A 22843-nucleotide genomic window follows, 5' to 3' on the forward strand; every position below is an offset into this window, starting at 1 on the left:
ACTAGCTGAGTAGTCTCAGACAAGACTTTTTCCTCATCTATAAAATGGAATTAAAATTCCTACTTTATAAGATTAATGTGTGGAATAAATGAAATAGTGTATGTAAAACCTAAAACAGAGCATTGCATATAATAAACACTCAGTAAACAATAGTAATTTGTGTATCTGTTTTCTAAATAGGGTCAGTAATATAATTTCAGTGATAGTAATCTTTAGAATTGAGAAAGATTATGAGGTCTCTAAAATTTCTTAATCACCAGTAAAGTTTTAGTTAACAATATGCAAGGGTCAGTTCTTTTAGATACTTTTCTAACTTTTTGGTCATTCTGGAAAGAATTCCAGTTTGAAGGAAAAAAATAACTGTTAGATTAAAAAGATTTGTACCATTTGCCGAATCTTGGGCTGTTTTCTCTTCAGTCACTCCACATTACAGGGTTCAGTTTTAATATTTGGGGACCATCCTTACCTCCCCGACAGGAAGCTGGTCAATATTACTTTTGTAAATAAGTGGACCGACTCCAGTTAGACTGATGTTTCTGAAAAGTACAGACAAGAGAAGCTGTCTAAACATGAGGAACAAGGTCAGTATCAGTGCTGTATGAACCTTGAACTTCATCTAGAAGTTAGTGGATCCCCATTGTGAAGTGAAGCGCTAAGGGAGATATACCATGCTGTGGATGATCTTTTTAAGTAAATATGTAGGTTCATTCCATGTTGCTATTCCTTTGGAGCAGCCTTCAAAGGTAACCTACAAAGTGAGCACTGTGGTTTCTCGTTGAAAAGATTGGAACTTGATCGCTGTCTCAAATTTTCATGTTTGTAAAAACCCATGACCTTGTTAATGCTGATATTTACTTGAGTATCCTGGTTAAGCACCAGGAATCTAAATTTGCCAGAAACCTAAAAATAAAGAAGAATGGAATGTGGTGGTAGTGAAAGAGTCAGAAATTTCTCTTATGAGACTATTTCATAAGGAAATAACTGGAGATGTATTTGATGTTTATAGCACATTCATTGTACCCATGAATGATACAAAAATTATATAAGAAAATGTTTAATGTGAATTGTTAAATTAAAAAAAAAAAGAATTATAGGGGCTTCCCTGGCAGTCCAGTGGTTAAGATTGCGTGCTTCTAGCACAGGGGGCACGGGTTCCATCCCTGGTCGGGAAACTAAGATCCTACATGCCATGGGGCACAGCCAAATAAATAAATAAATAAAATTTTAAAAAGGATTATAGAAGAGTATGTCCAACATAATCCCACTTTTGTAAACTACTTAGAAAAAAAGGATGCATACCCAACATTAGTGGTGGTAGAGGGATGACAAATGACTTTTAGTTTTTTTTCCCTGAATTTTCCAACTTTGGGTATGAAATTAGAATTTAAATAGCCAGAAATCTTGCTAGAACTCTAAAAGGAGTTAATCTAAAGCCTACTTGCTTTCACTGATGTCTTTATTTTCATTAGTGTCAAGGGTTTTGGGCTAAATAGTAGGAGATCCAGATTTTGAATTAAGCCACTAGCACTATGACCTTGAGTAATCACCTTAACCTCAGTGGATCTCAGTTCCCTCATCTGACAAAATGAGAGACTGGAGGAATGAAGTCCCTTCCAATTTCAAAATGATTCTGGAATTCTGTTCTAAATTGTCTGAAAAAAAGTGGACTATGACCTAAGGGACTAGGCATAGGAGAAATCTGAAGTCAAACACACTGTTATTTGGAATCTTACTGACCTACCTTTATGAAGTACATGTTATATTTTTAGGAAGCAGCAAAGCATTGTATCTTAGGGTCAAATAACTCGACAAAGGCTTAACTTTCTTCGCTTTAGCTTCCCATTATCTGTTAACCAAGGAACTTTTCTGGTTGACCGCAGGCTCTTAACTGAATTAATGGTAATATACTTCATCTCTGCCTGGTACTTTGTAGCTTACCACGGTCTTTACATTGTATTATTTGCTTTTCATGACTGGCAGGGAAGGCATTGTCATTTCTGCATTTCAGATGAGGATACTGATGGCAAGTGCCTAGTCAAATTCACATTGATCATTAGTAGAACAGAGACTAACTAGAACCCTGGACCTTAGAAGGTTGAGTGCTTTTGTCTCTACATCCTCCTACCTCTCTTTTAATGTTTCTTTTTTTTTCATAGTGCTTCATATTCCCTGATATGACCATTTTCATTCTCTTTACCTGAGAATAGCTTTTGGGTTTCTCAGTCATAAAATTTGAAAGCTGGATGAGACTTAGCAGCCCATTTCCCTTATTTAGAAATGTAATGCAATTCCTCTATTTTACAAATGAAGAAATTGAGGTCTACAGAGGCCAAGTGGCAGGAGATAGAGATATCGATACATATATAGAGAGATAATCTATATCATATTGACAAAGCTAGGATTTGGACCCACTGCATTAGAAGGAAATCAGAGGTAATGTTCTTTTGGAGAGTCAAGAAGTGATATTCTTTGAAAACTATTTGAATATTATCACTGAAGTGCACTGATAATCAGCGTTCCAGTAGCAGTTATTGAGCACCTGCTATATCCAAGGCATTCTTGTTTTTTAAAATTATTTCTTGGAAGGATAATAGCCAACTAACGCAGTGTGTTTTTATTTGTGCAGATGGTTCTGTACTTTCATTTAGGTACCAGATTATTAGTTGGGCATTTTATGTGTGGTGTAAATAGTGAGCAAGGCAGGTTTTTACATTGTGAATTTAAGTAAAAAGTCCTCCCCCCACAATGGACTATACTCAGAAGCTAGGATTCTTTTATTCTTGTTACTCTAACATTCATATTGTTGACTTTTGCAGTTCTTTGTAGTGTTGTAGGTGGTTGTTAGATCTCAGAAAACAGACTTTCTTGAAATAATTACACTGAGTTTATTATTTTTTAACTATAATTCTAGTTTTCTTAAAATATTGTTTTACATAGTAATACCTGAACACCAGAAAATACCAACAATTCAGACATGTATTTAGTCAGTTATAGATCTAGATGTGGCTAGTTGTCCTAATAGTGTGTTAAATTAGATTAGAATTCATATCACCAAATACAAAAATATATTTTGAAATACTGGACATTGGACTCAGATGCTCTCTCAGCATTGCCCCATTCTTCCTAAGAACTTCATTTATTTTACTAGAGTGGCAAAGTGTTAACATTTTGTTTTAGATATTGACGCAACTCCCCAGCAAAACCATCAGCTTTGTGTAGTCTGGGACCACCTTGTTTTATTCATTTTTGCATTTTCAGAACCTAACACAGTATCCCATTCATTGTAGTACTCAGGAAATGTTTAGATAGTACTGGCATGGTGTATCAAAACACCCCTGAGTCAACTGAGTCAGTTGTCGGGGCAAAAAGCCTTAGGTCCCAAAGTCTACTTGGGCGTTAAATCAGCTCAAAAGAACAGTTAGTGACTTGCAACCCCTAGAATACCCTCTTTTATTGATATATCCCTGTGTCACTAATGAAGCAATCAGTAGAAAGTAGGTTACTTCTGAGCTATCCAGTTTAGAGTTTCCAGGACGGATTTTATTTTAGTTCCACAGCCTCCCACCAGTTTGTGATGGTGGCCTAACAGATAAAGAGTGCTTTTCTTATAACCTGTAATTGAACAGTTTTCCTCTTTGCATTTGTCAGCCAGCATACTGTCTTGGCAGGGGAATTCAAGGGCATAATAGATGCTGTCACACACAAGCTCTGAAAACCAGTTCTTTATTCTGTTTTTTAAAAACACATTAAAAAAATCTGCTTAGACGCTCTAAAAATATTTATGTCAACTGCTCTTGTTAAAAGGTTTCTTGTAAGTTATTCATTAATTAATGGAAGAACATACTATTTGAGAAAGGATGTTTCACATAGACAAGAACTGTAAATTCTTTGTAGTTGAAAGGAATGAGTGCAGGTTTTACAAAAATATTTTTGTGTTTGCTGGTTCATTTACTGTGTAAGTCAACTGCCCTATGTATTGTTTATTAAATCTCTGCCTGTAATGTAAATTTTCTTTTTTTTTTTATTGGAGTGGATACAACGAAGTGGATCAGCTATATGTGTACATATATCCCCTCCCTCTTGGACCTCCCTCCCACCCCACCCCCATCCCACCCATCTAGGTCATCAGAGAGCACCGAGCTGAGCTCCCTGTGCTATACAGCAGGTTCCCACTAGCTATCTATTGTACACATGGTAGCGTATATATGTCAATCCTAATCTCCCAATTCATCCCACCCTTCCCTTCCCCCACTGTGTCCACATGTCCATTCTCTACATCTGCATTTCTATTCCTGCCCTGCAAATAGGTTCATCTGTACCCTTTTTCTAGATTCCACATGTATGCATTAATATACAATATTTGTTTTTCTCTTTTTGACTTACTTCACTCTGTATGACAGACTCTAGGTCCATCCACATCTCTACAAATGACCTAATTTTATTCTTTTTTATGGCTGAGTAATATTCCTTGTATATATGTACCACATTGTCTTTATCCATTCATCTGTCGATGGACATTTAGGTTGCTTCCATGTTCCGGCTATTGTAAATAGTGCTGCAATGAACATTGTGGTACATGTATCTTTTTGAATTGCAGTTTTCTCAGGATATATGCCTAGTAGTGGGATTGCTGGGTCATCTGGTAGTTCTATTTTTTGCCTGTAATGTAAATTTTCAACTTAAGTTGAGGTGGATTAAGGGATATAGAAGCCACCACAGATGAAAATGGTCAAATCCTGAAGTGTATTTTGTATTTTAACAATATTTACATATTAACATGTTTTTTATTTTAGAAATGTATAAAGAATTATAAAAAAGAAAAGAAAATATGGCCCACAGTCTCACTGATAATATAAGTTTATTAATAATCTGGTCTACATATATTTATTAGCAGGCAAACATAAATACATTTTTGACATTTTTATAATCATAAATAATATGTACAAGTAACTAGAAAATTTAAACTGTATAAAAATAAATCCCCAAAAGGTTCTTGGTATCCTTTCAAGAAATTTTTTAGTGCATCTATATATCTTTTTAAAAGATTATACAGGGACTTCCCTGGTGGTCCAGTGGTTAAGAATCTGCCTTCCAGTGCAGGGAACGTGGGTTTGATCCCTGGTGGGGGAACTAAGATCCCACATGCTGTGGGGCAACTAAACAACTAAACCCATGCGCTCTAGAGCCCACACACAACAACTATAGAGAAGCCCACAACTAAGAGCCCACACACCGCAATGAAGACCCAGAATAGCCAAAAAAAAAAAAAAAAAAAGAGAAAAGAAAAAGACTAGGACTTTGCCCTTAAAAAAAAAAAAAGATTATACAAAGGGCTTTGTGCTGTACACTGTATTTGGCATTTTGCTTTTTTTGTTTTATGTATGTTGGCACCCTTTCCATACCAGCATATGCAGATTTACCTCATTATTTTTTTTTCAGCTCTATAACATGGATGAACCACATTTATTTTACCAGTCTTATATTGTTTGATACACATTCAGAGTATTTCCAGATTGTTGCACTGTTGCCATGAATATCCAATGAATTCATATATTTTGGCACAGGATAATTTCTGAACAGTAGAATCACTGGGTCAAAGGGTATATGTACTTTAAAAATTGACAGACATTTTCAAATTTCTATTCAAAGATTAGACCAGTTTTCATTCCTGTAACAGCAAGTACAGCATACTAATTTTTCCATACTCTTGTCAGTATTATCAAACTTTTAAAAGATTATTATTTCTACCAATCCAGTGGTGAGCTAAATATTTTTAAGAAAGGGAAATATGTACAGTTTTTTTAATATTCTGTAGGATATGAAAATTTTTGAAAAGGCTAGTATTCTTATCTTTAATTCTTTTTTATGTTTTACATATTAAGAGATGAAATTGGCCTGATCCCATGTCCTGAAGCTAGGTATAATCGGAGTCCCATAGTCCTGGTTGAAAACAAACTTGGCGTGGAGAGCTGGTGTGTCAAGTTCCTTTTACCGTATGTCCACAACAAACTCCTTTTGTACAGAACAAGAAAGCAGTGGCTGAACAAAGATGGTAAGTATGGAGTCTATCCTCTTTCTTTGACTTTTAGAAGCAGCATGAAATATAGTGGGAAGAACCCTCTCTGATGTTGCCATTCCTGGATTCTAGTTCTGGCTTTTTCATTCACTGCCTGGGCAGGCGTTTAACGTTTCTGTCAACTGAGGAGTTTGGACTCATCACTCGTTTTCTAATTTTGCATCCATGATGATTCTGTGGAAGGTGCCTCAAGCAGGGTGCCAGGCCCTCTACTGCAAACAGATTTTTTTTTTTTAATGTATTGAGGTCATTTGTAAGATATTTGAAGAAAGCATCTCAAGGCTAAAAACAGTTTGAAAATCTGTGAAGTGAACTCTAGTCCCTACAAGCTCTGATTCTCTGGTTTCTAATCCTTTAGTAGGTTATGAGTAATAGAACTCATTTAGTAACAGTCCAAATGAGATAACCAAGGTGTGATGGTGGTAGTTATACTGTGAACCAGGTCAGTGGTTTATGATGGTGCTGTTGTACTTTGACTCCCAAGTAAGCTCTGGCCCACTGTGTTCTGTTCCTATGCTGAAATGAGCAAAAGAAAACCATCCTATTTCTTCATTTTTTCTGCTTCTCCGAGGTAGTTCTTTGCTGCATCAGACAATCCCTATTCATCCCACCTGGTGTCTTTTCCTTGTTTTCCCCCTGTATGTGATGTTAAGCATCCATGTACACAAATTCAGTTAACTTTTTAGGTAAACGTAGGATCTGAGTTCTCACTTTTTTGGAGAGTGCTCATCCAAGACCATATTCTTGACTGTTTCTGTAAAGCTCCTTCCCCTTCCCACATACAGCAGTACCTTCAAAAGTGCTCAGTATATCTGGTAGCTAATTTTGAATAAGAACTTTGTTTCTTAGAGAATTTTAATTATAAGTTCAGTAGCCATTACCGAGGGCCTACTCCTACCTGAAGCTGTTCTAAGTACTGAGGGGGATAAAAAGATGAATAATACCTGTTTCCTTTACTCAGGAAGCTTACAGTTGAGTGAGAAACAATCTCTTCATGGAGAATAGTGTTGCCAAAGGGGACATGCCAATTTCCTTGTGTTCCTCTTGGCATTGTCCTTAATATACTGTCATAATAGGTTAATAGAACTTTCCCCTGTTTAGACCAGTAGAAAAGGTAATCTGATTTGAAGATTTAATGTGAAATAGTTTCTATTTTCTGTTTCACTCAGTCCACTGATACATATATTTCTTAATTATAAGGCTATGTCTAAGTTTATGGCATAACTTAAGTTTGTGGCAGAAACTTAAAGGCATAAGTTTAGGCATAAACTTAAAGTTAAGGGCATTTATCTGTTGTTAGCCCCCTTTCATTCTCCATTCCATTACCCTATAGTAGTTTTCATCAACATTAAGGTACAAAGTAGCACCATGTGAATCCATCAAGTTATTTTTTTGCCTAACAGAGCTATATTGTGTATGTTCTGGCACACAGAAATGTATAATTGAGCCAATACGTAACTAACTCTGCAGGGGGAGACAAATGATGCTCTTGTAGAGAAGAAACAGTATGAATTTGAAAGTGTCAAAGGCTGTCATTTCAGATCATCAGCTTTTGCCCTTTCATGTATGCTAGCCCAACCTGCCTTCTTCCTGTAGTCTTCCAAGTTCTTCTCTCCATTTCCCTGTTTCTTGTCTTTCTGGGCAGTGCACTGTAGGCTTTGCTAAATCTCCTCATCATATAGTTTTATCTTGATAGACCCAGGAGAACCCAGGCAGAAGATCAAATGGTTAAGCTCACTCACATGAATTGCTGACATCTAAGGTTTGAATTCTGATGCAACTGTGCGTGTATACAGAAGCAACTTGATTTTATCTTAACCTATATCTTCATGGAAGTAGTTTTCAATTTCACTTTTTGGGGGCAGCGACAGTATAGTTCAATGCGGTGTCATATATTACTCAGGTTGTATATTGTATTATTGGTAAAAATATGGAAGTGAGTTTCTGATGTGATAAAAAAAAGATACCTGAAAATGCAGACTGACTAACATAAGAGTGTTCTGCTAAACTTGTGAACTGAAGAACACAGTGGTGAATTTTGCTAAGGAAAGAAAGTTAAAAGTATTAGGAAAAAAGAAGTCATTTCATGAAAATGCTATACTTTTTAAATTGTTTTTGTAGAAAATATACATACAAGAGCCAAGTGAAGAAAGCTGGCAGTTTAAGAACAATTTCAGAAATGCCAGTGTCTTTGTGATAGATCATGCCAAAATCCTCGGCATTCCCTTAAGAATGTATTCTGTAACTGCAGGTGACCTTTATTCTGGGCATATATTTTTTTTCTTTTTAACCAAACTGAATTCATGCTCTCATTAGTGTGCTGAATTCCTTAGATGTTTGAAAATCATCTGTATTAGTCAGGGTTCTCCACAGCAACAACCAATAGAGATTTTATGTATATATATACATAAAACGAGATTCATTATGATGAATTGGCTCACATGATTATGGAGGCTGAGAAGTCCCACAATCTGCTTTCTGCAAGCTGGGGACCCAGAGAAGCCAGTGATTTAATTCAGTTTGAGTCTGAAGGATTGAGAAGCAGGGGAGCCAGTGGTTTAAATCCCAGTCTGGAAGCTGGAGAAGATAAGATGAGGTGTCCCAACTCAAGCAGACAGAGGAAGCAAAAAAGGAGTCAATTCTCCTGTTTTCCTCCTTTTGTTCTGTTCAGGTCCTCAACAGATTGATGTTCACCCACATTGGGGAGGGCAGTCTACTGAGTCTTCAGATTCAAATGTTAATCTCATCTGAAAACACCCTCACTAATACACTCAGAAATCATGTTTAGTAATGTTTAATCTGTGCACCCTGTAACCAGTCAAGTTTAACCAAAAGTAACCATCACAGCCTCCCTGTTTATTTACTTAGAGAGAAACTAATATTTTTTAAAAGTGTGCTGCAGTAATAGCCATATTTGGTTTGGGAGAGGGGTGATACTGTAATTCTGATTTATGAAAAATCCATGGCAGAAACAAAAAGCAAGAGAGAAGTCCATAGCAGTGGAGTCCTGACTGAGTAGTGCTCTGTCCCGCATTCTATCTCCAAGTCAGCGCTTCCATCTTTTTGTTGTTGTTGTTCTTCCCTCTTTCTCACAATGCTTGCTCTCAGTCCATCACTGAGCTCTCTCTTATCTCTTCATTTCTTATTTCTCATCTGGATAAATATTATTACCTCATAGTTGGTCTACTCCATTTTCGGCCTCTCTTCTGTAATCCATGTCCGTCATGCCACTAGTCAGTCGTTTCAAACACTTCTTAGAAACACAGTTTGAAAGATGCTTTTCTGAAATATGTATCCTCTTGTCTCATGATGCCTAGAGGGACAAGGTAGAGTCATTATCCTTGGCATGGTATTCAAGGGCCTTCACGATCCGTCCGCAGGCTGTATTACCAGCTTTTTCCTCTACTTTTTTTTTTTTTTTTTTTGCAGTACGCGGGCCTCTCACTGTTGTGGCCTCTCCCATTGCGGAGCACAGGCTCCGGACGCGCAGGCTCAGAGGCCATGGCTCACGGGCGCAGCCGCTCCGCGGCATGTGGGATCTTCCCGGACCGGGGCACGAACCCGTGTCCCCTGCATTGGCAGGCGGCAGGCAGACTCTCAACCACTGCGCCACCAGGGAAGCCCTCCTCTATTTTTATATTTAGCATCAGAGGTTGTAGACTCTCAGCCACCAGGCTGAAGCCAGCCCACACGTTTATTTCATTTTGGCTTGTATAATGTTTTAAAAATTGTTTTTAAAACAACTTTGTTGTTGGTTAAACATTTCAAATCAGGATGAACTTCTAAAATTAGGATGGAAATATGGATTTCTGCCTTCACTTGAAAAATCAGAAGCCTTGGATGCATCCGTTTCTGTGCAGCAGCAATTGGCTGAGGATCATAGCCTCTGCTTTTCTTGACTAGGCAAGCCTATTCCAGTTGACTGCAACCTCCTCATGTCCTTCAGACACTGAGGCAGTGTCATTTGCTACTTACCAGGTTTGCTTTGCCTCTTTTTTGCCATTTATTTGAGCCCTGGAAGCATTTGAGTTTGCAGCTGTTTGATGTACATTCCAGCCACAACAAACACTGTTCCATTCTTGGACTTTGCTGTGTACTACTGCCTTAATTCCATGCCTTTGCTGAGGTCAGGTTCAGGTCTAATGTTGTCATTATTGTTGTGTTTGCCAACACACACACATGTGAAGCCTCTTGACTGCTCCAGGAAGCAACAGTTACTCCTTTGCACTCCTGTGGGAGTCCTTATTCATACTGCATGCATAGTAGAACTTACCAGACTTTACTGTAGTTGATTATTTAAACAACATTTATCCCAGCTAGATTGTGGGTTTGTAAGAAAGAGGGGTTATAGCTTGTCTTTATTTACTCAGCACTTTTATGTGTTCAATAGACATTTGTCAAATAAGTGACAAGAGTTTGGTAAGCAAGAGCTTTTAGCTTAGTCTGGCTATTGATTCAGTGACTGTATTCTGTAATAAACAGGACCTTTCTGATATTTACCACTAGCCTCACCTCAAGCCTCTCTTGTTGTGGTAACCTGAATGTATTTTAGAGGAAGAGATTAATTAATCCAAGTTGACCTTGGATTTATTTTTAGATGCATGAAAACATATCTCTGTTAGAGACAGTTGTCAAACCCAGTGTCCAGTACCAGGTGACTGCTCACCTTGGGCCATTTCTAGAATGCATTGAAGCCAAGAAAGCATATTGGTCTTTCTCTGACTTTTCTGTAACATCCTTAAATGTTCTCTTTGTTACAGCTGAAATTTAGGTACTTTTTTTTCCTGTGTATAATGTGCCCTGATTCATTTTCTCCTTGTGATGTGATGATGAGCTAGTCATATATTGGAGTGTGTGTAACAAAGGAATGGTTATTTGCTGGTATATGTTCTGGTGTTTGGAGAGACATCTGTTTAATTTCAAGAGACTGTAGGGATATCAATAGCTCACATCTTGGTAAAACTGCAAAGAAACATGGTATATAGTTGATGAGATGGAGAGAGTGAAATAGTCAACTGTTGATTATACATGTTTATCTTTAGATCTTTGGTTCAACACTCACTTGAAGACAGCAAAGTAATTGTAGACAGTGTGCTAGGTTGGAAAGAGCATCTTCTTTGCAAGAAAAACAGAGCTGGATTTAGACTCAATTTATCAGCACACTGAAGTCATTTAGCAGTGATTTTAGGCAAATTACTTAACCTTTTCCTAGTTCCACACCAAAAGAAGAGAATTCTCACAGGTCTCAGAGGGTTGTTATGAGGATCACATGAATTAGTGTATGTAAAGCACCCAGCGCAGAGACTGGCATGTCATTGACTCTCAAGAAACACTAGTTTCCTTTCTCTCATTTATCCAGAGCCAGTGAGGAAGAAGAGCAGAAAAATATATATAATTCAGTAAGGATTCTTTAATTATGTCCAATATTTATAACCTAGTTACTTCTCCTTCATTGGCCCTTTTCCATTTCTGATATTCTACTTCACCCCCACCTCTTGGATCTGACTGGAATGCTTCTTAAAGGAGGTCCCATCTGAACTTAAGTCCTGAATCAGGAAGAGTTAGCAGTTTATCAAAGAGGAAGGGGGAAGGGCATGTGACTGTATGTGTTACTAGGCATTACTGGTGGTTGGCCAAGGCTGTTGATAAGTTTTAAGTGTGTTTAGCGAACAGGGGGGGTTTGAGAAGGATCCCTCCACTCAGCAGTCGCTGCTCAGCCAGCTCAAGAGATTCTTTTCCTCCCTCTGGTGGCATCCAATCCCAGTATCATTTGTAACTGGGCTAGGAGATACAGGCTTTGTAACAGGAGTTATCACTGCGTGCTTGCTGTGTGTCAGGTATTGTCCTAACAATTCACGGGTATGAATCATTTAATACACCCATGAGGTAGTACTATTATTAGCTCAGTTTTACGTATGAGGCGGACACTAAGGCACAGAAAGATTGATGTGCCTCGGAACTTCCCAGTCAGTAGTAGAGCTGGGCTCTGACCCAACAGCTGCTGTTGCCTTGCTAGGGGGAGACCCTCCAGTAAAAGAAGTGCTCTTCACACATCCACAAAGTGAAAAGTGGGGACTTTGGTATTTTCTGTGTTAGTTTTTGCCTTGTGCTGCTATACACAAGTATCTTGTGGAGGATGAACTCCTCTGCATTTATGGGTGGGGAAGGAGAGTTGCATTAGAAGTACAAACAAATAGCAACTATGATTGGTCAAATACACATTTTTTTTAATGCAGAAAGGGAGAGTCCAAGAAACTAAATACCAGTTTATCTCATTATCTGGGAAGTGTAATGGATTTTGAAAAATTGTGGACTTAAAAAAAAAATTCCAGAGGCCTTCCCATCATGCACAAACATTTTCATACAGCCACTTAATAACCAAGTGGTTTTTTGTTATTGTTCATTACACAAGTTTAGAAATTTAGACAGCTTTGCAATAAGAACAACTGCCTCATTTTTTCTGACTTCTTTGATTAATTGATGTTGAGAATATTCATTTCTTGATAAGTAGTAATGGTGTTTAGTTGAACAAGTATTTATTTAGTCAAACTGTGTGTCAAACAGCTATGGAGAAATGGGATGAATCTCATTGCTTACAACACTGAGGTTGATGTTATGATCCCCATTTCATAGATAAGGAAACTGAAGTTCAAAGACATTAAGTTATGTAGGCAGTAAGTGGAGAAGTTGAGATTTGAACCCAGGCAGAATGGCTTTAAGGCCTGTGCTTTTACCACTTCTCTGTGATGTGGGCAGACTTGGAATTTCTTTTGCGCAGAGGCCATATTTTTTTCATCTTTGATGAATGAATGGCTAATTTGAAGGTGTATTAGAGAGGACCTGCATCCAAAATATATACAGTCTCATCAAGAGGATAATATTTATATAAGTTCAGTAACAAAGTAAGATATACACAGAACATAGAGATGAAAGATTGCTTTCAACCATGTAGGTCAGGAAGGCCTTTATAGAGAAAGATGCTTTTTTTTTTTTTCTTTTAAATTCAGGGATAGGAGGACATTTCTGGCAGAGAGAATAGGAAGCAGGTAAATCTGAGTTATAGCCAGAGAAGAAAAGGTAGGCAGATGGGCAGTATGTTTAGGGAATGGGGGATGTTTGGTTCAGGTGGAATGTAGCACCTGAAGGGAAAGTAATGGAAAGCCAGGCTGACAAGGACATTGGGACCAGATTCTGTTTTCCAGGTACATTTCTCCAGCACCCTCAGCTTTAGTCACGCTCAGGGTACCCATAATCTTTTGAGAGCATACTGTGTGTGAAGTTCCCTGCCTCTCTACCTTTCCTCATAGTTTTTTCCACAGTCTGTAGTGCCCTTTACTGTCTTACTCATTTATAGTCTTCCCTGGGTACTCCAGTAAGAATTAATTGCAGCTGCTTTGGTGGTCCCCAAAATGTGGTATATGTTTCTACTTCACAATTATTTTAGTTTGCCTTATAATTGTTTACATATTCTCTCCAACTAAAGGTTAATCTTTTAGAAGGCAAGATCAGATCTTGCATTTCTCATAATATCCATTCTCTCAGTCCTGTGGGCCCAGTTTAATCTCTGCACATAGTCAGTACTTGGTATATTTTGGAATTAAAGGAATAATGGTATAGAAAATTGTATTTAATTTCCCTGGTAAATGTTAAATTAGTGCCCAAAACTACTAAAAGTAAAAGAAGGAAGAGGTTTATTAGATTGTTCCTTATAGACATATTGACATTATATAATATATACATTGATATTATATAGTATGTTTGTAATCTAGACATTTCATGATGCTTGTAATGAGGACGATAAAGTTAAAAAATAAATGTGTGCTAATCCTACCTTTTGTTGCTCATTTATCAAATGTTATAATATATTCAGTAGTAATGAAATCATAGGCTCACAATAAATGTTAATCTCTTATTGAGATGGTTGAGAATTGAATAATTGATTTTCATGTTCACTAAAATATTTTAAGATGACTATAGGGATGCACTTATGTGTATTTACTCTTAGATTTTTAAAAGTTTATCTTTTACTTAAACAGAGAGTGTCCCAATTATTTATTGTTGACAGACATTTCAACTGCAGTATAACTGAGTTATTAAAAGCAGTCAGACGCTGTCACTGCACATACTAATTGGGTGACTCTGGGCAAATTCCTTGAACTCTCTAGATGTCCATTTCCAAATATCTTGGATTATGATTTGAGAATTCAATGAAATAATGTAAATAAAATAATAATGTGCCTGATACATAATAATGCCAAATAATTATAACAGTTTTTATTATTTTATTTACTTAGCATTTAATATGAGCTTGGTAGAGGTTACTGTAATTTAGTTTTATGCCCTAGGCTGATCATCTTAATCCTAAAATTCTTTTTTTCAGTTTTAATAAAATGAAGACGATATATCTAAATATTACTGACTGTTTTATTAAATATAGGCTTATGGAGCTTATTCAAGACCATGATAGATACATAGCTAATGAATATGAATAGACTATACAATGAAAATAGAAAATAGTAAACAAAATCAAAAAATGTTTGTATTAATAATTGTAATTAAAGATGTAAATTAAAACAGAAACAAAGTACAATTTTTTTATCTGCCACATTCATTTTCAAAAATATACTTACATAGGTCAAAGTTACAGGGACATAAGTACACTCACGTTACTCTTGGCGATGTAAATAGATACAGTCCATTTGGAGAACAATTTGGAAGTGCTTAGTGGGAGCCATACTGATATTTGTATTGTTTGACATAGTAGTTCTACTCCTGGAAAAATACCCAAAGAAAATAATCTATGAGACAAAAAGTATGCTTAAAAATGTTTGTAGTAGTATTATCCATAACAGTAAAAACAAAACAGGAAACAGCCTAAAGAAGAAGATAAATGATAATATATTAAACTGAAGGATTGTTATGCAGTTGTTAAAAATGCATACTGTAGGGCTTCCCTGGTGGCGCAGTGGTTGAGAGTCCACCTGCAGATGCAGGGGAAGCGGGTGCGTGCCCCGTGTGGGAGGATCCCACATGCCGTGGAGCGGCTGGGCCTGTGAGCCATGGCCTCTGGGCCTGCGCATCCGGAGCCTGTGTTCCGCAACGGGAGAGGCCACAGCAGTGAGAGGCCCATGTACCGTAAAAAAAAAAAATGCATACTGTAGCAATATAGGAGAATGCATATGTAATAATGTTGAGTGAAAAACATAGAACAAAATTGTGCATTTATCATTGCTGTAACTGTAAAAATGTGTGTAAGAAATAATCTTTGCAGGGGAATGTAAATGAATTGTTAACTAAGTTGGATTATATGTGATTTTCTTTTTGAAAATTTGCACGTAGTCAATTCTTGAAATATTTGTGAAATTAAATGAGTAGTGGTAGAGAAATTGTGTTTTTTTGTGCCAAAAACCGCTAAAAGAATGAATAGGTTAGTTTGATTATTCTTTATAGACGTATTGTAAAGTGGTTTCAGTGTCAACTTTTAAAAAGTTATACTTACTATAAGTAGAAGAAAATCTTCATGTCTTTGTATCTGAGGATAATCTTTGTGTCTCTGACAGCTTAGAACAAAGTTATCGTTAAAATTACTATGACATGAGATATAAGTATAATGTGATATATATATATAAAATAAAGAGGACCTTAAAAGAAAGAGAAGCCACACCTTCAAGGGTAGGACTGTTTGTTTTTAATATGACTTCTCTTTATTTTAGAATTGATAGATGTCACATGCACCCTGCTACTTCTAAACCCAGACTTTACCACTGCGTGGAACGTGAGGTACGTCATTCTCATCAGTGATAAAATGAAATTGCCCAAATTTCTGAAGACATATAAGCCACATGAATTGTTAGCTTTTTGAAAAGTGAAATATAAATCACATATTCATGGCATCTTAAACTTATTTCTTCTTTATAATATCTCCATGACAATTCTGATATACACTTTGCCCCTTTTTGCATGTTTATGTTTGTTCTCCCTAAACTTCTTGCCTGGTATATAAATTTTCATGTTGAATTACAGTATACCATTTGATACATGCTTTTATCTTCCTTTTTTAGGGGGGTAGAAGGAATCAGCATAATTGGTTGTATTGTAAAGTATTGGTTAGTATATTTGAGAAGCATTGCAGTGCAGTAGAAAGTGTAAAAGTGAGCATTCAAGGTCACAGACTGTTAGTTTAGTCACCTTGTGACCTCTGTGGGCAAATCATTTGAAGTCTCTGGCACTCAGTATTTTGGAGAAGGACCACATCTTATTAGTATCTTAAGTTCTTTAATTCTGATTGTTGTCGCCTTAAACACAGAATACTTTATAGAAATATTAAAAGTCAGGCCAGATTCATTTCTTAAAATTTTCATTTAAACAGTATGTATGGTTTTTAAAAATTGGTGGTTCTTTAGACTAACACAAATTTTCCTGGAGGAAAGCAGGATACAAATTGTAGATAAATAAAAGTGAAGTCCTGTTGAACATTGTGAATTCATTTGAAATTTCCTATAGGAAAGAGCCATAAATTATAGCTCTTTATCTTTAAAGATGACTTAAAGAATACTTCAATTTTCTGTGAATTTTAATTCCACGTTAGTGTTTTATAATACCCACTGAATTTTAAATTTGTAGCTAGTTTTATTAAATTTAGGTAACCTCTATTATTTGTTTTAAATTGTCTTTTGACTGATAATGATCAGATATTTAGAGTAAAGAGTGAGAAAGGATAGAATGAGATAGAAGGCTTTAAAAATTTACAAATTTTAGAATTCTGATTTTCTTTCATGGAAATCTCCACAGTGGTTAGGGAGTAGACTAATGTTTATGAGTGGCTACTCTATTCCAGGGACCATACTACAACTTTATATGTTATCTCATTTAACCCAAACAATACTTGACAACATTTGTTCATTCATTCATCAAATATTTATTGATCAACTGTATACTCTATGCTAGGTCCTAGGCACTGGGAATAGAACCATGAGCAAAACAAACAAAAATCTCTGTCCTTGTGGAACTTTTATTCTAGTAGAGGAAGAAAAGCAATAAGGACATTAATAAGTGAAATATATGGTAGATCAAGTGTTGCTTAATCCTATGGAGAAAAAGTGGGAAAGGAAGGTAGGGAAGACCAGTAAGAGAATGGAAGGAATGGTATTGCAGTTTTAATAGGCTACATTTGAGCAAAGACTGCCATGAAGCCAGGGATCAATCTCTGTCAGTTTTGGGCTAAGAACATTCCACGTAGAGAGAACAGCAAGTGGAAAAGCCCTCAGTCATGACTGAAGTGTTCCTGGTTATTCTGGAACAGCAAGGAAGCCAGGGTAGCTGGAGTAGCATGAATGAGGGAGAGAGTAACAGGAGATGAGGCCAGAGAGTGATGGGCCAGATCTCACTGGGCTTTGTAGATCTTCATAAGCTGCCGTCAATAAGACAGCAATAAGAAATTTTGACTTTTACTTGGGGTGAGACAGAAAGTCATTGAAGGTTTTCAAGGTTAGGAGGGACAATATCTTATGTTTTAAAACTCTGGTTCCTGTGTGGAAAGTAGACTGTAGGAGTGCAGGGAGCGGTTAGGAAGTTAAGAAGTGGTTGCAGTAGTTTAGGTGAGTGATGATGGTGACTGAGGTAGATAAAGCTCAGCACTAGAAGTGGTGTGAAGCAGGTAAGATTCTCACTGTATTTTATAAACTATGTAAGCTTTGACTGTATTTAATAAACTGATTTTAAAGACACAGATGATAAATTGGATGTGAGAGAATGAAGGTCAAGATTGACTCTGGTTTTTGGCCTGAGCAACTGAAAGGTTGGAGTTGCTATTTACTGAAATGGGGATGTCTGGAAGAGGAGCAGATTTAAGTGCGTGAGGGGGCAGGTGGTTGGAAGTCAAGAGTTCAGTTTGGGACATGTTAGGTTTGTGTCCAAGCAGTTGTGTATGAATCTAAAGTTCAGGCGAGAGTTCTAGGCCAGATATAATTTGGGAATCACTGGAAAATGTATGGTATTTAAAGCCATGAGATTGTTTGAGATATCCGAAGTAGTGGGTATAGATATTAGAAGAGAACCAGTCCAAAGACTAAGCACTGGGACACTACAGGTTTCTAGAGCTGCACAGTTCAGTATAGTAGCCACTAGCCACAAGTGGCTATTGAGCCCTTGAGATATGACTAGTCTCCATTGAGATGTGCTGTAAGTGTAAACTACACATCAGATTTTGAAGACTGGGTACCCCAAAAGTAAAATATCTTTCTTATTAGTAATTTTATATTGATTACATGTTGAAATTATATTTGGGGTATATTAATTAAATACAATATATTACTTTGTACTTGTTTTTAATGTAGCTGTTAGAAAATTTTTAATTACATATATGGCTCACATGTATGACTCACATTATATTTCTATTGGACAGTGCTGTTCTAGAGTTTGCGAGATGAGGAAGAATCAACAAAGGAGACTTTTAGGAAGGTACTATAAACTTAAAACTGAGCGCTTTCTTAAGGGTAGAGACAATGTCTTTTTTTTTTTTTTTTTTCCTTGTTTCCCTAGCCTCTAACACTTTAGTGCCTGGTATACAATAGATACTCCGTTTGCAGACTGGGCACTGAAAATAATTAACTTCAGTGAAAAAGAAATGAGTGTAATAGAGAAGTGGGAGTACCATTTTTATTTATGTTCACAGATTCCTGATCATTACAGAGGAATTTAAAATCCTGCCACAAAAAAAGATTCTTACTAGCATAATGTGTATACGCAAACACATATAATTCATTGTATATTCTATATGGCAGTTTAGTGGTGAAGAGAGAACCTAGTTCTTAAGATATATGAATCTTAGTCCTGTTTCATCAATTAACTAGCAGTTGCCTTGGACAAGACCTTTAACTTCTCAGGAGTTTTAGTTTCCATAGCTGTGAAATAAAAGATCTGAATTAGGTCTTCCCTGGTGGCGCAGTGGTTGAGAGTCCGCCTGCCGATGTAGGAGACGCGGGTTCGTGCCCCGGTCTGGGAAGATCCCACGTGCCGCGGAGCGGCTGGGCCCGTGAGCCATAGCCGCTGAGCTTGTGCGTCCGGGGCCTGTGCTCCGCAACGGGAGAGGCCACAACAGTGAGAGGCCCATGTACCGCCAAAAAAAAAAAAAAAAATCTGAATTAGGTGATTTTTTTTTTTTAATGATTCTGTTGAAACTGTGTTTTGATTGTGTGTGGTTTGGTCCTATGAAGGGAAATTGCTCCATAAATCTGACTTCAGTGATGTTAATAGTTAATCTTGAAGCTATTCTAGTAAGATGATTTAGTAAGTTTTGTGCTAGATGAGTAGAAAGGAAATCTTGATTTTTAAGAAACCCATTGTAGATATGTGTTCTAGTAAATTTTAATTTGTATTGGTAAGATTGACATATAAAGACAGAGTCATGAGTCCATTTTGAGCAAAAAACAAACAACTTTGGAAATAAACTGATATAATGCTGTAAGTTCTCACAAATCAAATACTCAACATTTTATGTTTAATTGTTGGTACATTTCTTCTGCAGTAACTTTGGGAATCGTTGAATGATTTTTGGCTGAATTTATAAACTGCTAAAAGATGTTGTAACATATCAGTAGTTCACTTTATAGGTGTCGCAGTCTTAGGAAGAAAAACAAGGGCAAGAATAAGTTTTTGAGCTGATCTGTGATTAAAGTATGTGATGCATATAGTTTAAAAACCCGGCTGATTCTAGAAAAAAAATGACTGGTACTTTTTTTTTTTTTTTTGCTTTGAATTTGCTTTGAAAATTGGTGAATTAATTGATGAAAGAGGTTGACTTCATAATAATGTCCTATTTTTCCCTCAGTCTGTGAACATAGAGTAAGCAAAACATCTTTGAGCAGCTAGAAGAGCTGACACCAAGCTCCAATGATTCATATTCTTTACTCAAAGTAAAGATTGATTTAAATTTAATTGGTAACTTTACTTTATGCAGATTTGATGTTTGGTTCAGACACTTTGAGCTTGGAGACCTTGAGCAGGTTACTGAATCTCTCCCAGCTTTTGTTTCCTCATCTGTAAAACTGAGGTAACATTGGGTTGTACCATATAAAATTGTTCTTTTTGTAAATCAGAAATGATTAAATCCAAACTTTCAGATCCTGGTTTCTAACACCATTCTCTAATAAAAGGAGCTGGGCTTTTTGGAGAAATGGCTGATTCTAGGACCAAGCCGGGAAATACACCAAATGAGCCTGGAACATCTTTGAGAGACAGAAAGTAAGGAAGTGCTTCCATTGGCCAAAGCTGGAACAGTTTGAACAATAAAATAACATAGTATTGGATTATACCCCAAAGTAGAAAATGGATATCCATAAGTCCATACTGATAAAAGAAATGCTCAAATAAACAAACAAATAAGAGATAATAGACAACTCTCCCATACAGAAAAATTCCAAATAATTTATCTAGGTAACTCCCCTCAAAGAGATGGAGCATATATCTTCACTCCTTAAAGTGTAACCTTTTCCCAAAACGAACAGTGGAGGAATCTAGCGTATACTGCCTAAGCCAGGTATTCAAGGTCAACATAAACAGTGACAAGTCATGCTGATATTATGTACCCATGATATATGATGAAAATGGCACTTTACCTCTGTGGTCCCCTCAAAACCCATAACCCTAGTCTAACCATGAGAAAAATATCATACAAAATACCCAATAAGTACTCTCACAACTGTCAAGGCCATCAAAAACAAGGTATATCTAAGGGACCGAGAGGAGCCTACAGAGATATAACAACCAAATATAATGTGATATCCTGGTGGGACCCTGATATACAAAAAGGATGTTTGGTAAAAATGAAGTGATTCTGAATAAAGTATGGACTTCCAATACTAATCTATCAATGCTTCATCAGTTGTGACAAATGTACCGTAATAATATAAGATGTTAATAATAAGAGAAACTGGGTACAGGCCATACAGAAATTCTCTGTACTATTCTTAAGAACTTTTCTGTAAATTTAAAAGAATTCTAAAATAAAAGGTTTATTTTAAAAAAACAACAAAACATTGAATATTGGCAGTTTCATATTATTTAACATAATACAGGATCTTTGTGAGAATTGAAATAGAAAATATATGTAATTCACTTAACACACTGCCTGATTCAGAAGAAGTGTTCAATAAATGGTAGTTTTTATGAGGATGACTTTTATTATTATCATTATTGTTATTTCACACAAAATAACTGAAGATTAAGGGGTGAAAAAACGGTGGCATATGTTTATTCAGTATTTACTATATGCCAGGTACTGAGGCTAACCAGTTGAAATTTAGCCATGGACATGATACACATGGCCCCTGGTCTCCTACAAATTTTGGATAGAGTGACAGCAGAGAGAAGCCATAGTTTGAGATGGTAGAGAAGACATAAAAACTTTATAAAATAAGATAAACTTTGCAGAAATATAAAAGCACAGGAACTCATATAGAGAAAGAAAACATACTACTTAACCTTAGTAGTAGTACTAAGTACTATGTAGTAGTGGCCTGGAGGCTCCTGTGGGTGTGTTTTAACCAACACTAGCTGATTTTCATAGTGATGAACTACAGTCTTCAGGGGAAAGTAATGAGGTTTTTCATATACTGTTTAATTAGTAAGTGAAATGTGTAGCAAAAATTTTAAAGGAGTAACTTTTATTGTTTGAAAAATCTGCTATGTGAGAAACCTCATTCCTTTTTATCATTCTACTTTTTATTATTTCTTAAAACTTCTTTAGTCTCCTCCCTTCACCCACATTTAAAAAAAAGTCAGCCCTCACATAATTTAATCCCATAACAAGGTTGCATGTGTAGCATAGCACTGTTTCTTACCACCCTGCTCTCTATCCCAAATGACACAGCTGCCTTGTCCTTTCCTAATTAGTTTTTTCCATATTTATTTGATGACCCTCACTTAATGCCTTCTTCATCTGTTAGCAATGGACCACCTAAGGCTTTTAGGATGAATATAGAAGCCCAGCTTATTCAGTATGCCAGAAAATAAAGTCACCTCAAATTTAAGACAATACTCCATTTCCTCAATAACAGTCCAAAAAAAAAAGATTTTTTTAGGCTAGTATCAATTTGTAAACTTTAAGGTAAGTACATGAAATAAGCAAATTTCTTCTTAGGATATTTAATTTTTCAATATAGTTACACACCTTTAAAATAACATGTTACCTGAAATATTTTAATTTATAAATTCTTCATTTTGCTCTCACATTTCATTAGACAGTTCAAACTTCTCACGTGGCTTATTGACATCAGTGACTTTTTGTCATCACGAGAACTATTTTTTGAGTTATCTAGCACAGTTTTCCAGAGCACATCGTGTTTACTTACATTTTAGTTGTTTCAGATACAGCACTTTCCAAATCCATGTGTGACTGGAAGTTTTATCTCAGACGAGATTCCTACTTGAATATATTAAAGCAGGTGGTTTTTTGTTGGATCTCTAGGTTGTATGATAGCCATAACTTAACCAGTTACCATATTTCTTTTTCAAGTGATCTTTTGAAAATTTGCTTTATAATGATCCAATGCCTGCAATGTTCAGTCCTTTCCTAGGAATGTTTATTAAATTGATAGTAAAATTTTGCTACCTTTTTTAATGATTCTATCAGACGATCTTTTTAAGCATCCATATATACCTTTGATTGAGGTTGTTTCAGACTAAGATATCTTCACAAATATGACTTTGTTGTTCAAAATAAAGAGATTAAGAGATGGCCCTTATTTAAGAAACTTTGTCAAGATTCAG

At 36.3% G+C, this 22843-nt stretch overlaps 1 protein-coding gene across 2 annotated transcripts in view; it reads left to right on the forward strand.

Moving 5' to 3' along the window:
* PTAR1 (protein prenyltransferase alpha subunit repeat containing 1) overlaps positions 1 to 22843 on the forward strand; it is a 48107-nt gene that overhangs the window by 4115 nt on the left and 21149 nt on the right. Inside the window, exons 2-3 of one of the 2 annotated variants that reach the window (XM_060014641.1) lie at positions 5883 to 6052; positions 15790 to 15856. In XM_060014641.1, coding sequence (XP_059870624.1) covers positions 5883 to 6052; positions 15790 to 15856 — 237 coding nt within the window. Of the gene's footprint in view, positions 1 to 5882; positions 6053 to 15789; positions 15857 to 20245; positions 20318 to 22843 lie in introns of those variants that run through there. The other variant, XM_060014642.1, reaches the window with a different exon arrangement.

The sequence above is a fragment of the Delphinus delphis genome, chromosome 6 (genome assembly GCF_949987515.2).
Source record: "Delphinus delphis chromosome 6, mDelDel1.2, whole genome shotgun sequence".
NCBI classification, from domain to species: domain Eukaryota; kingdom Metazoa; phylum Chordata; class Mammalia; order Artiodactyla; family Delphinidae; genus Delphinus; species Delphinus delphis.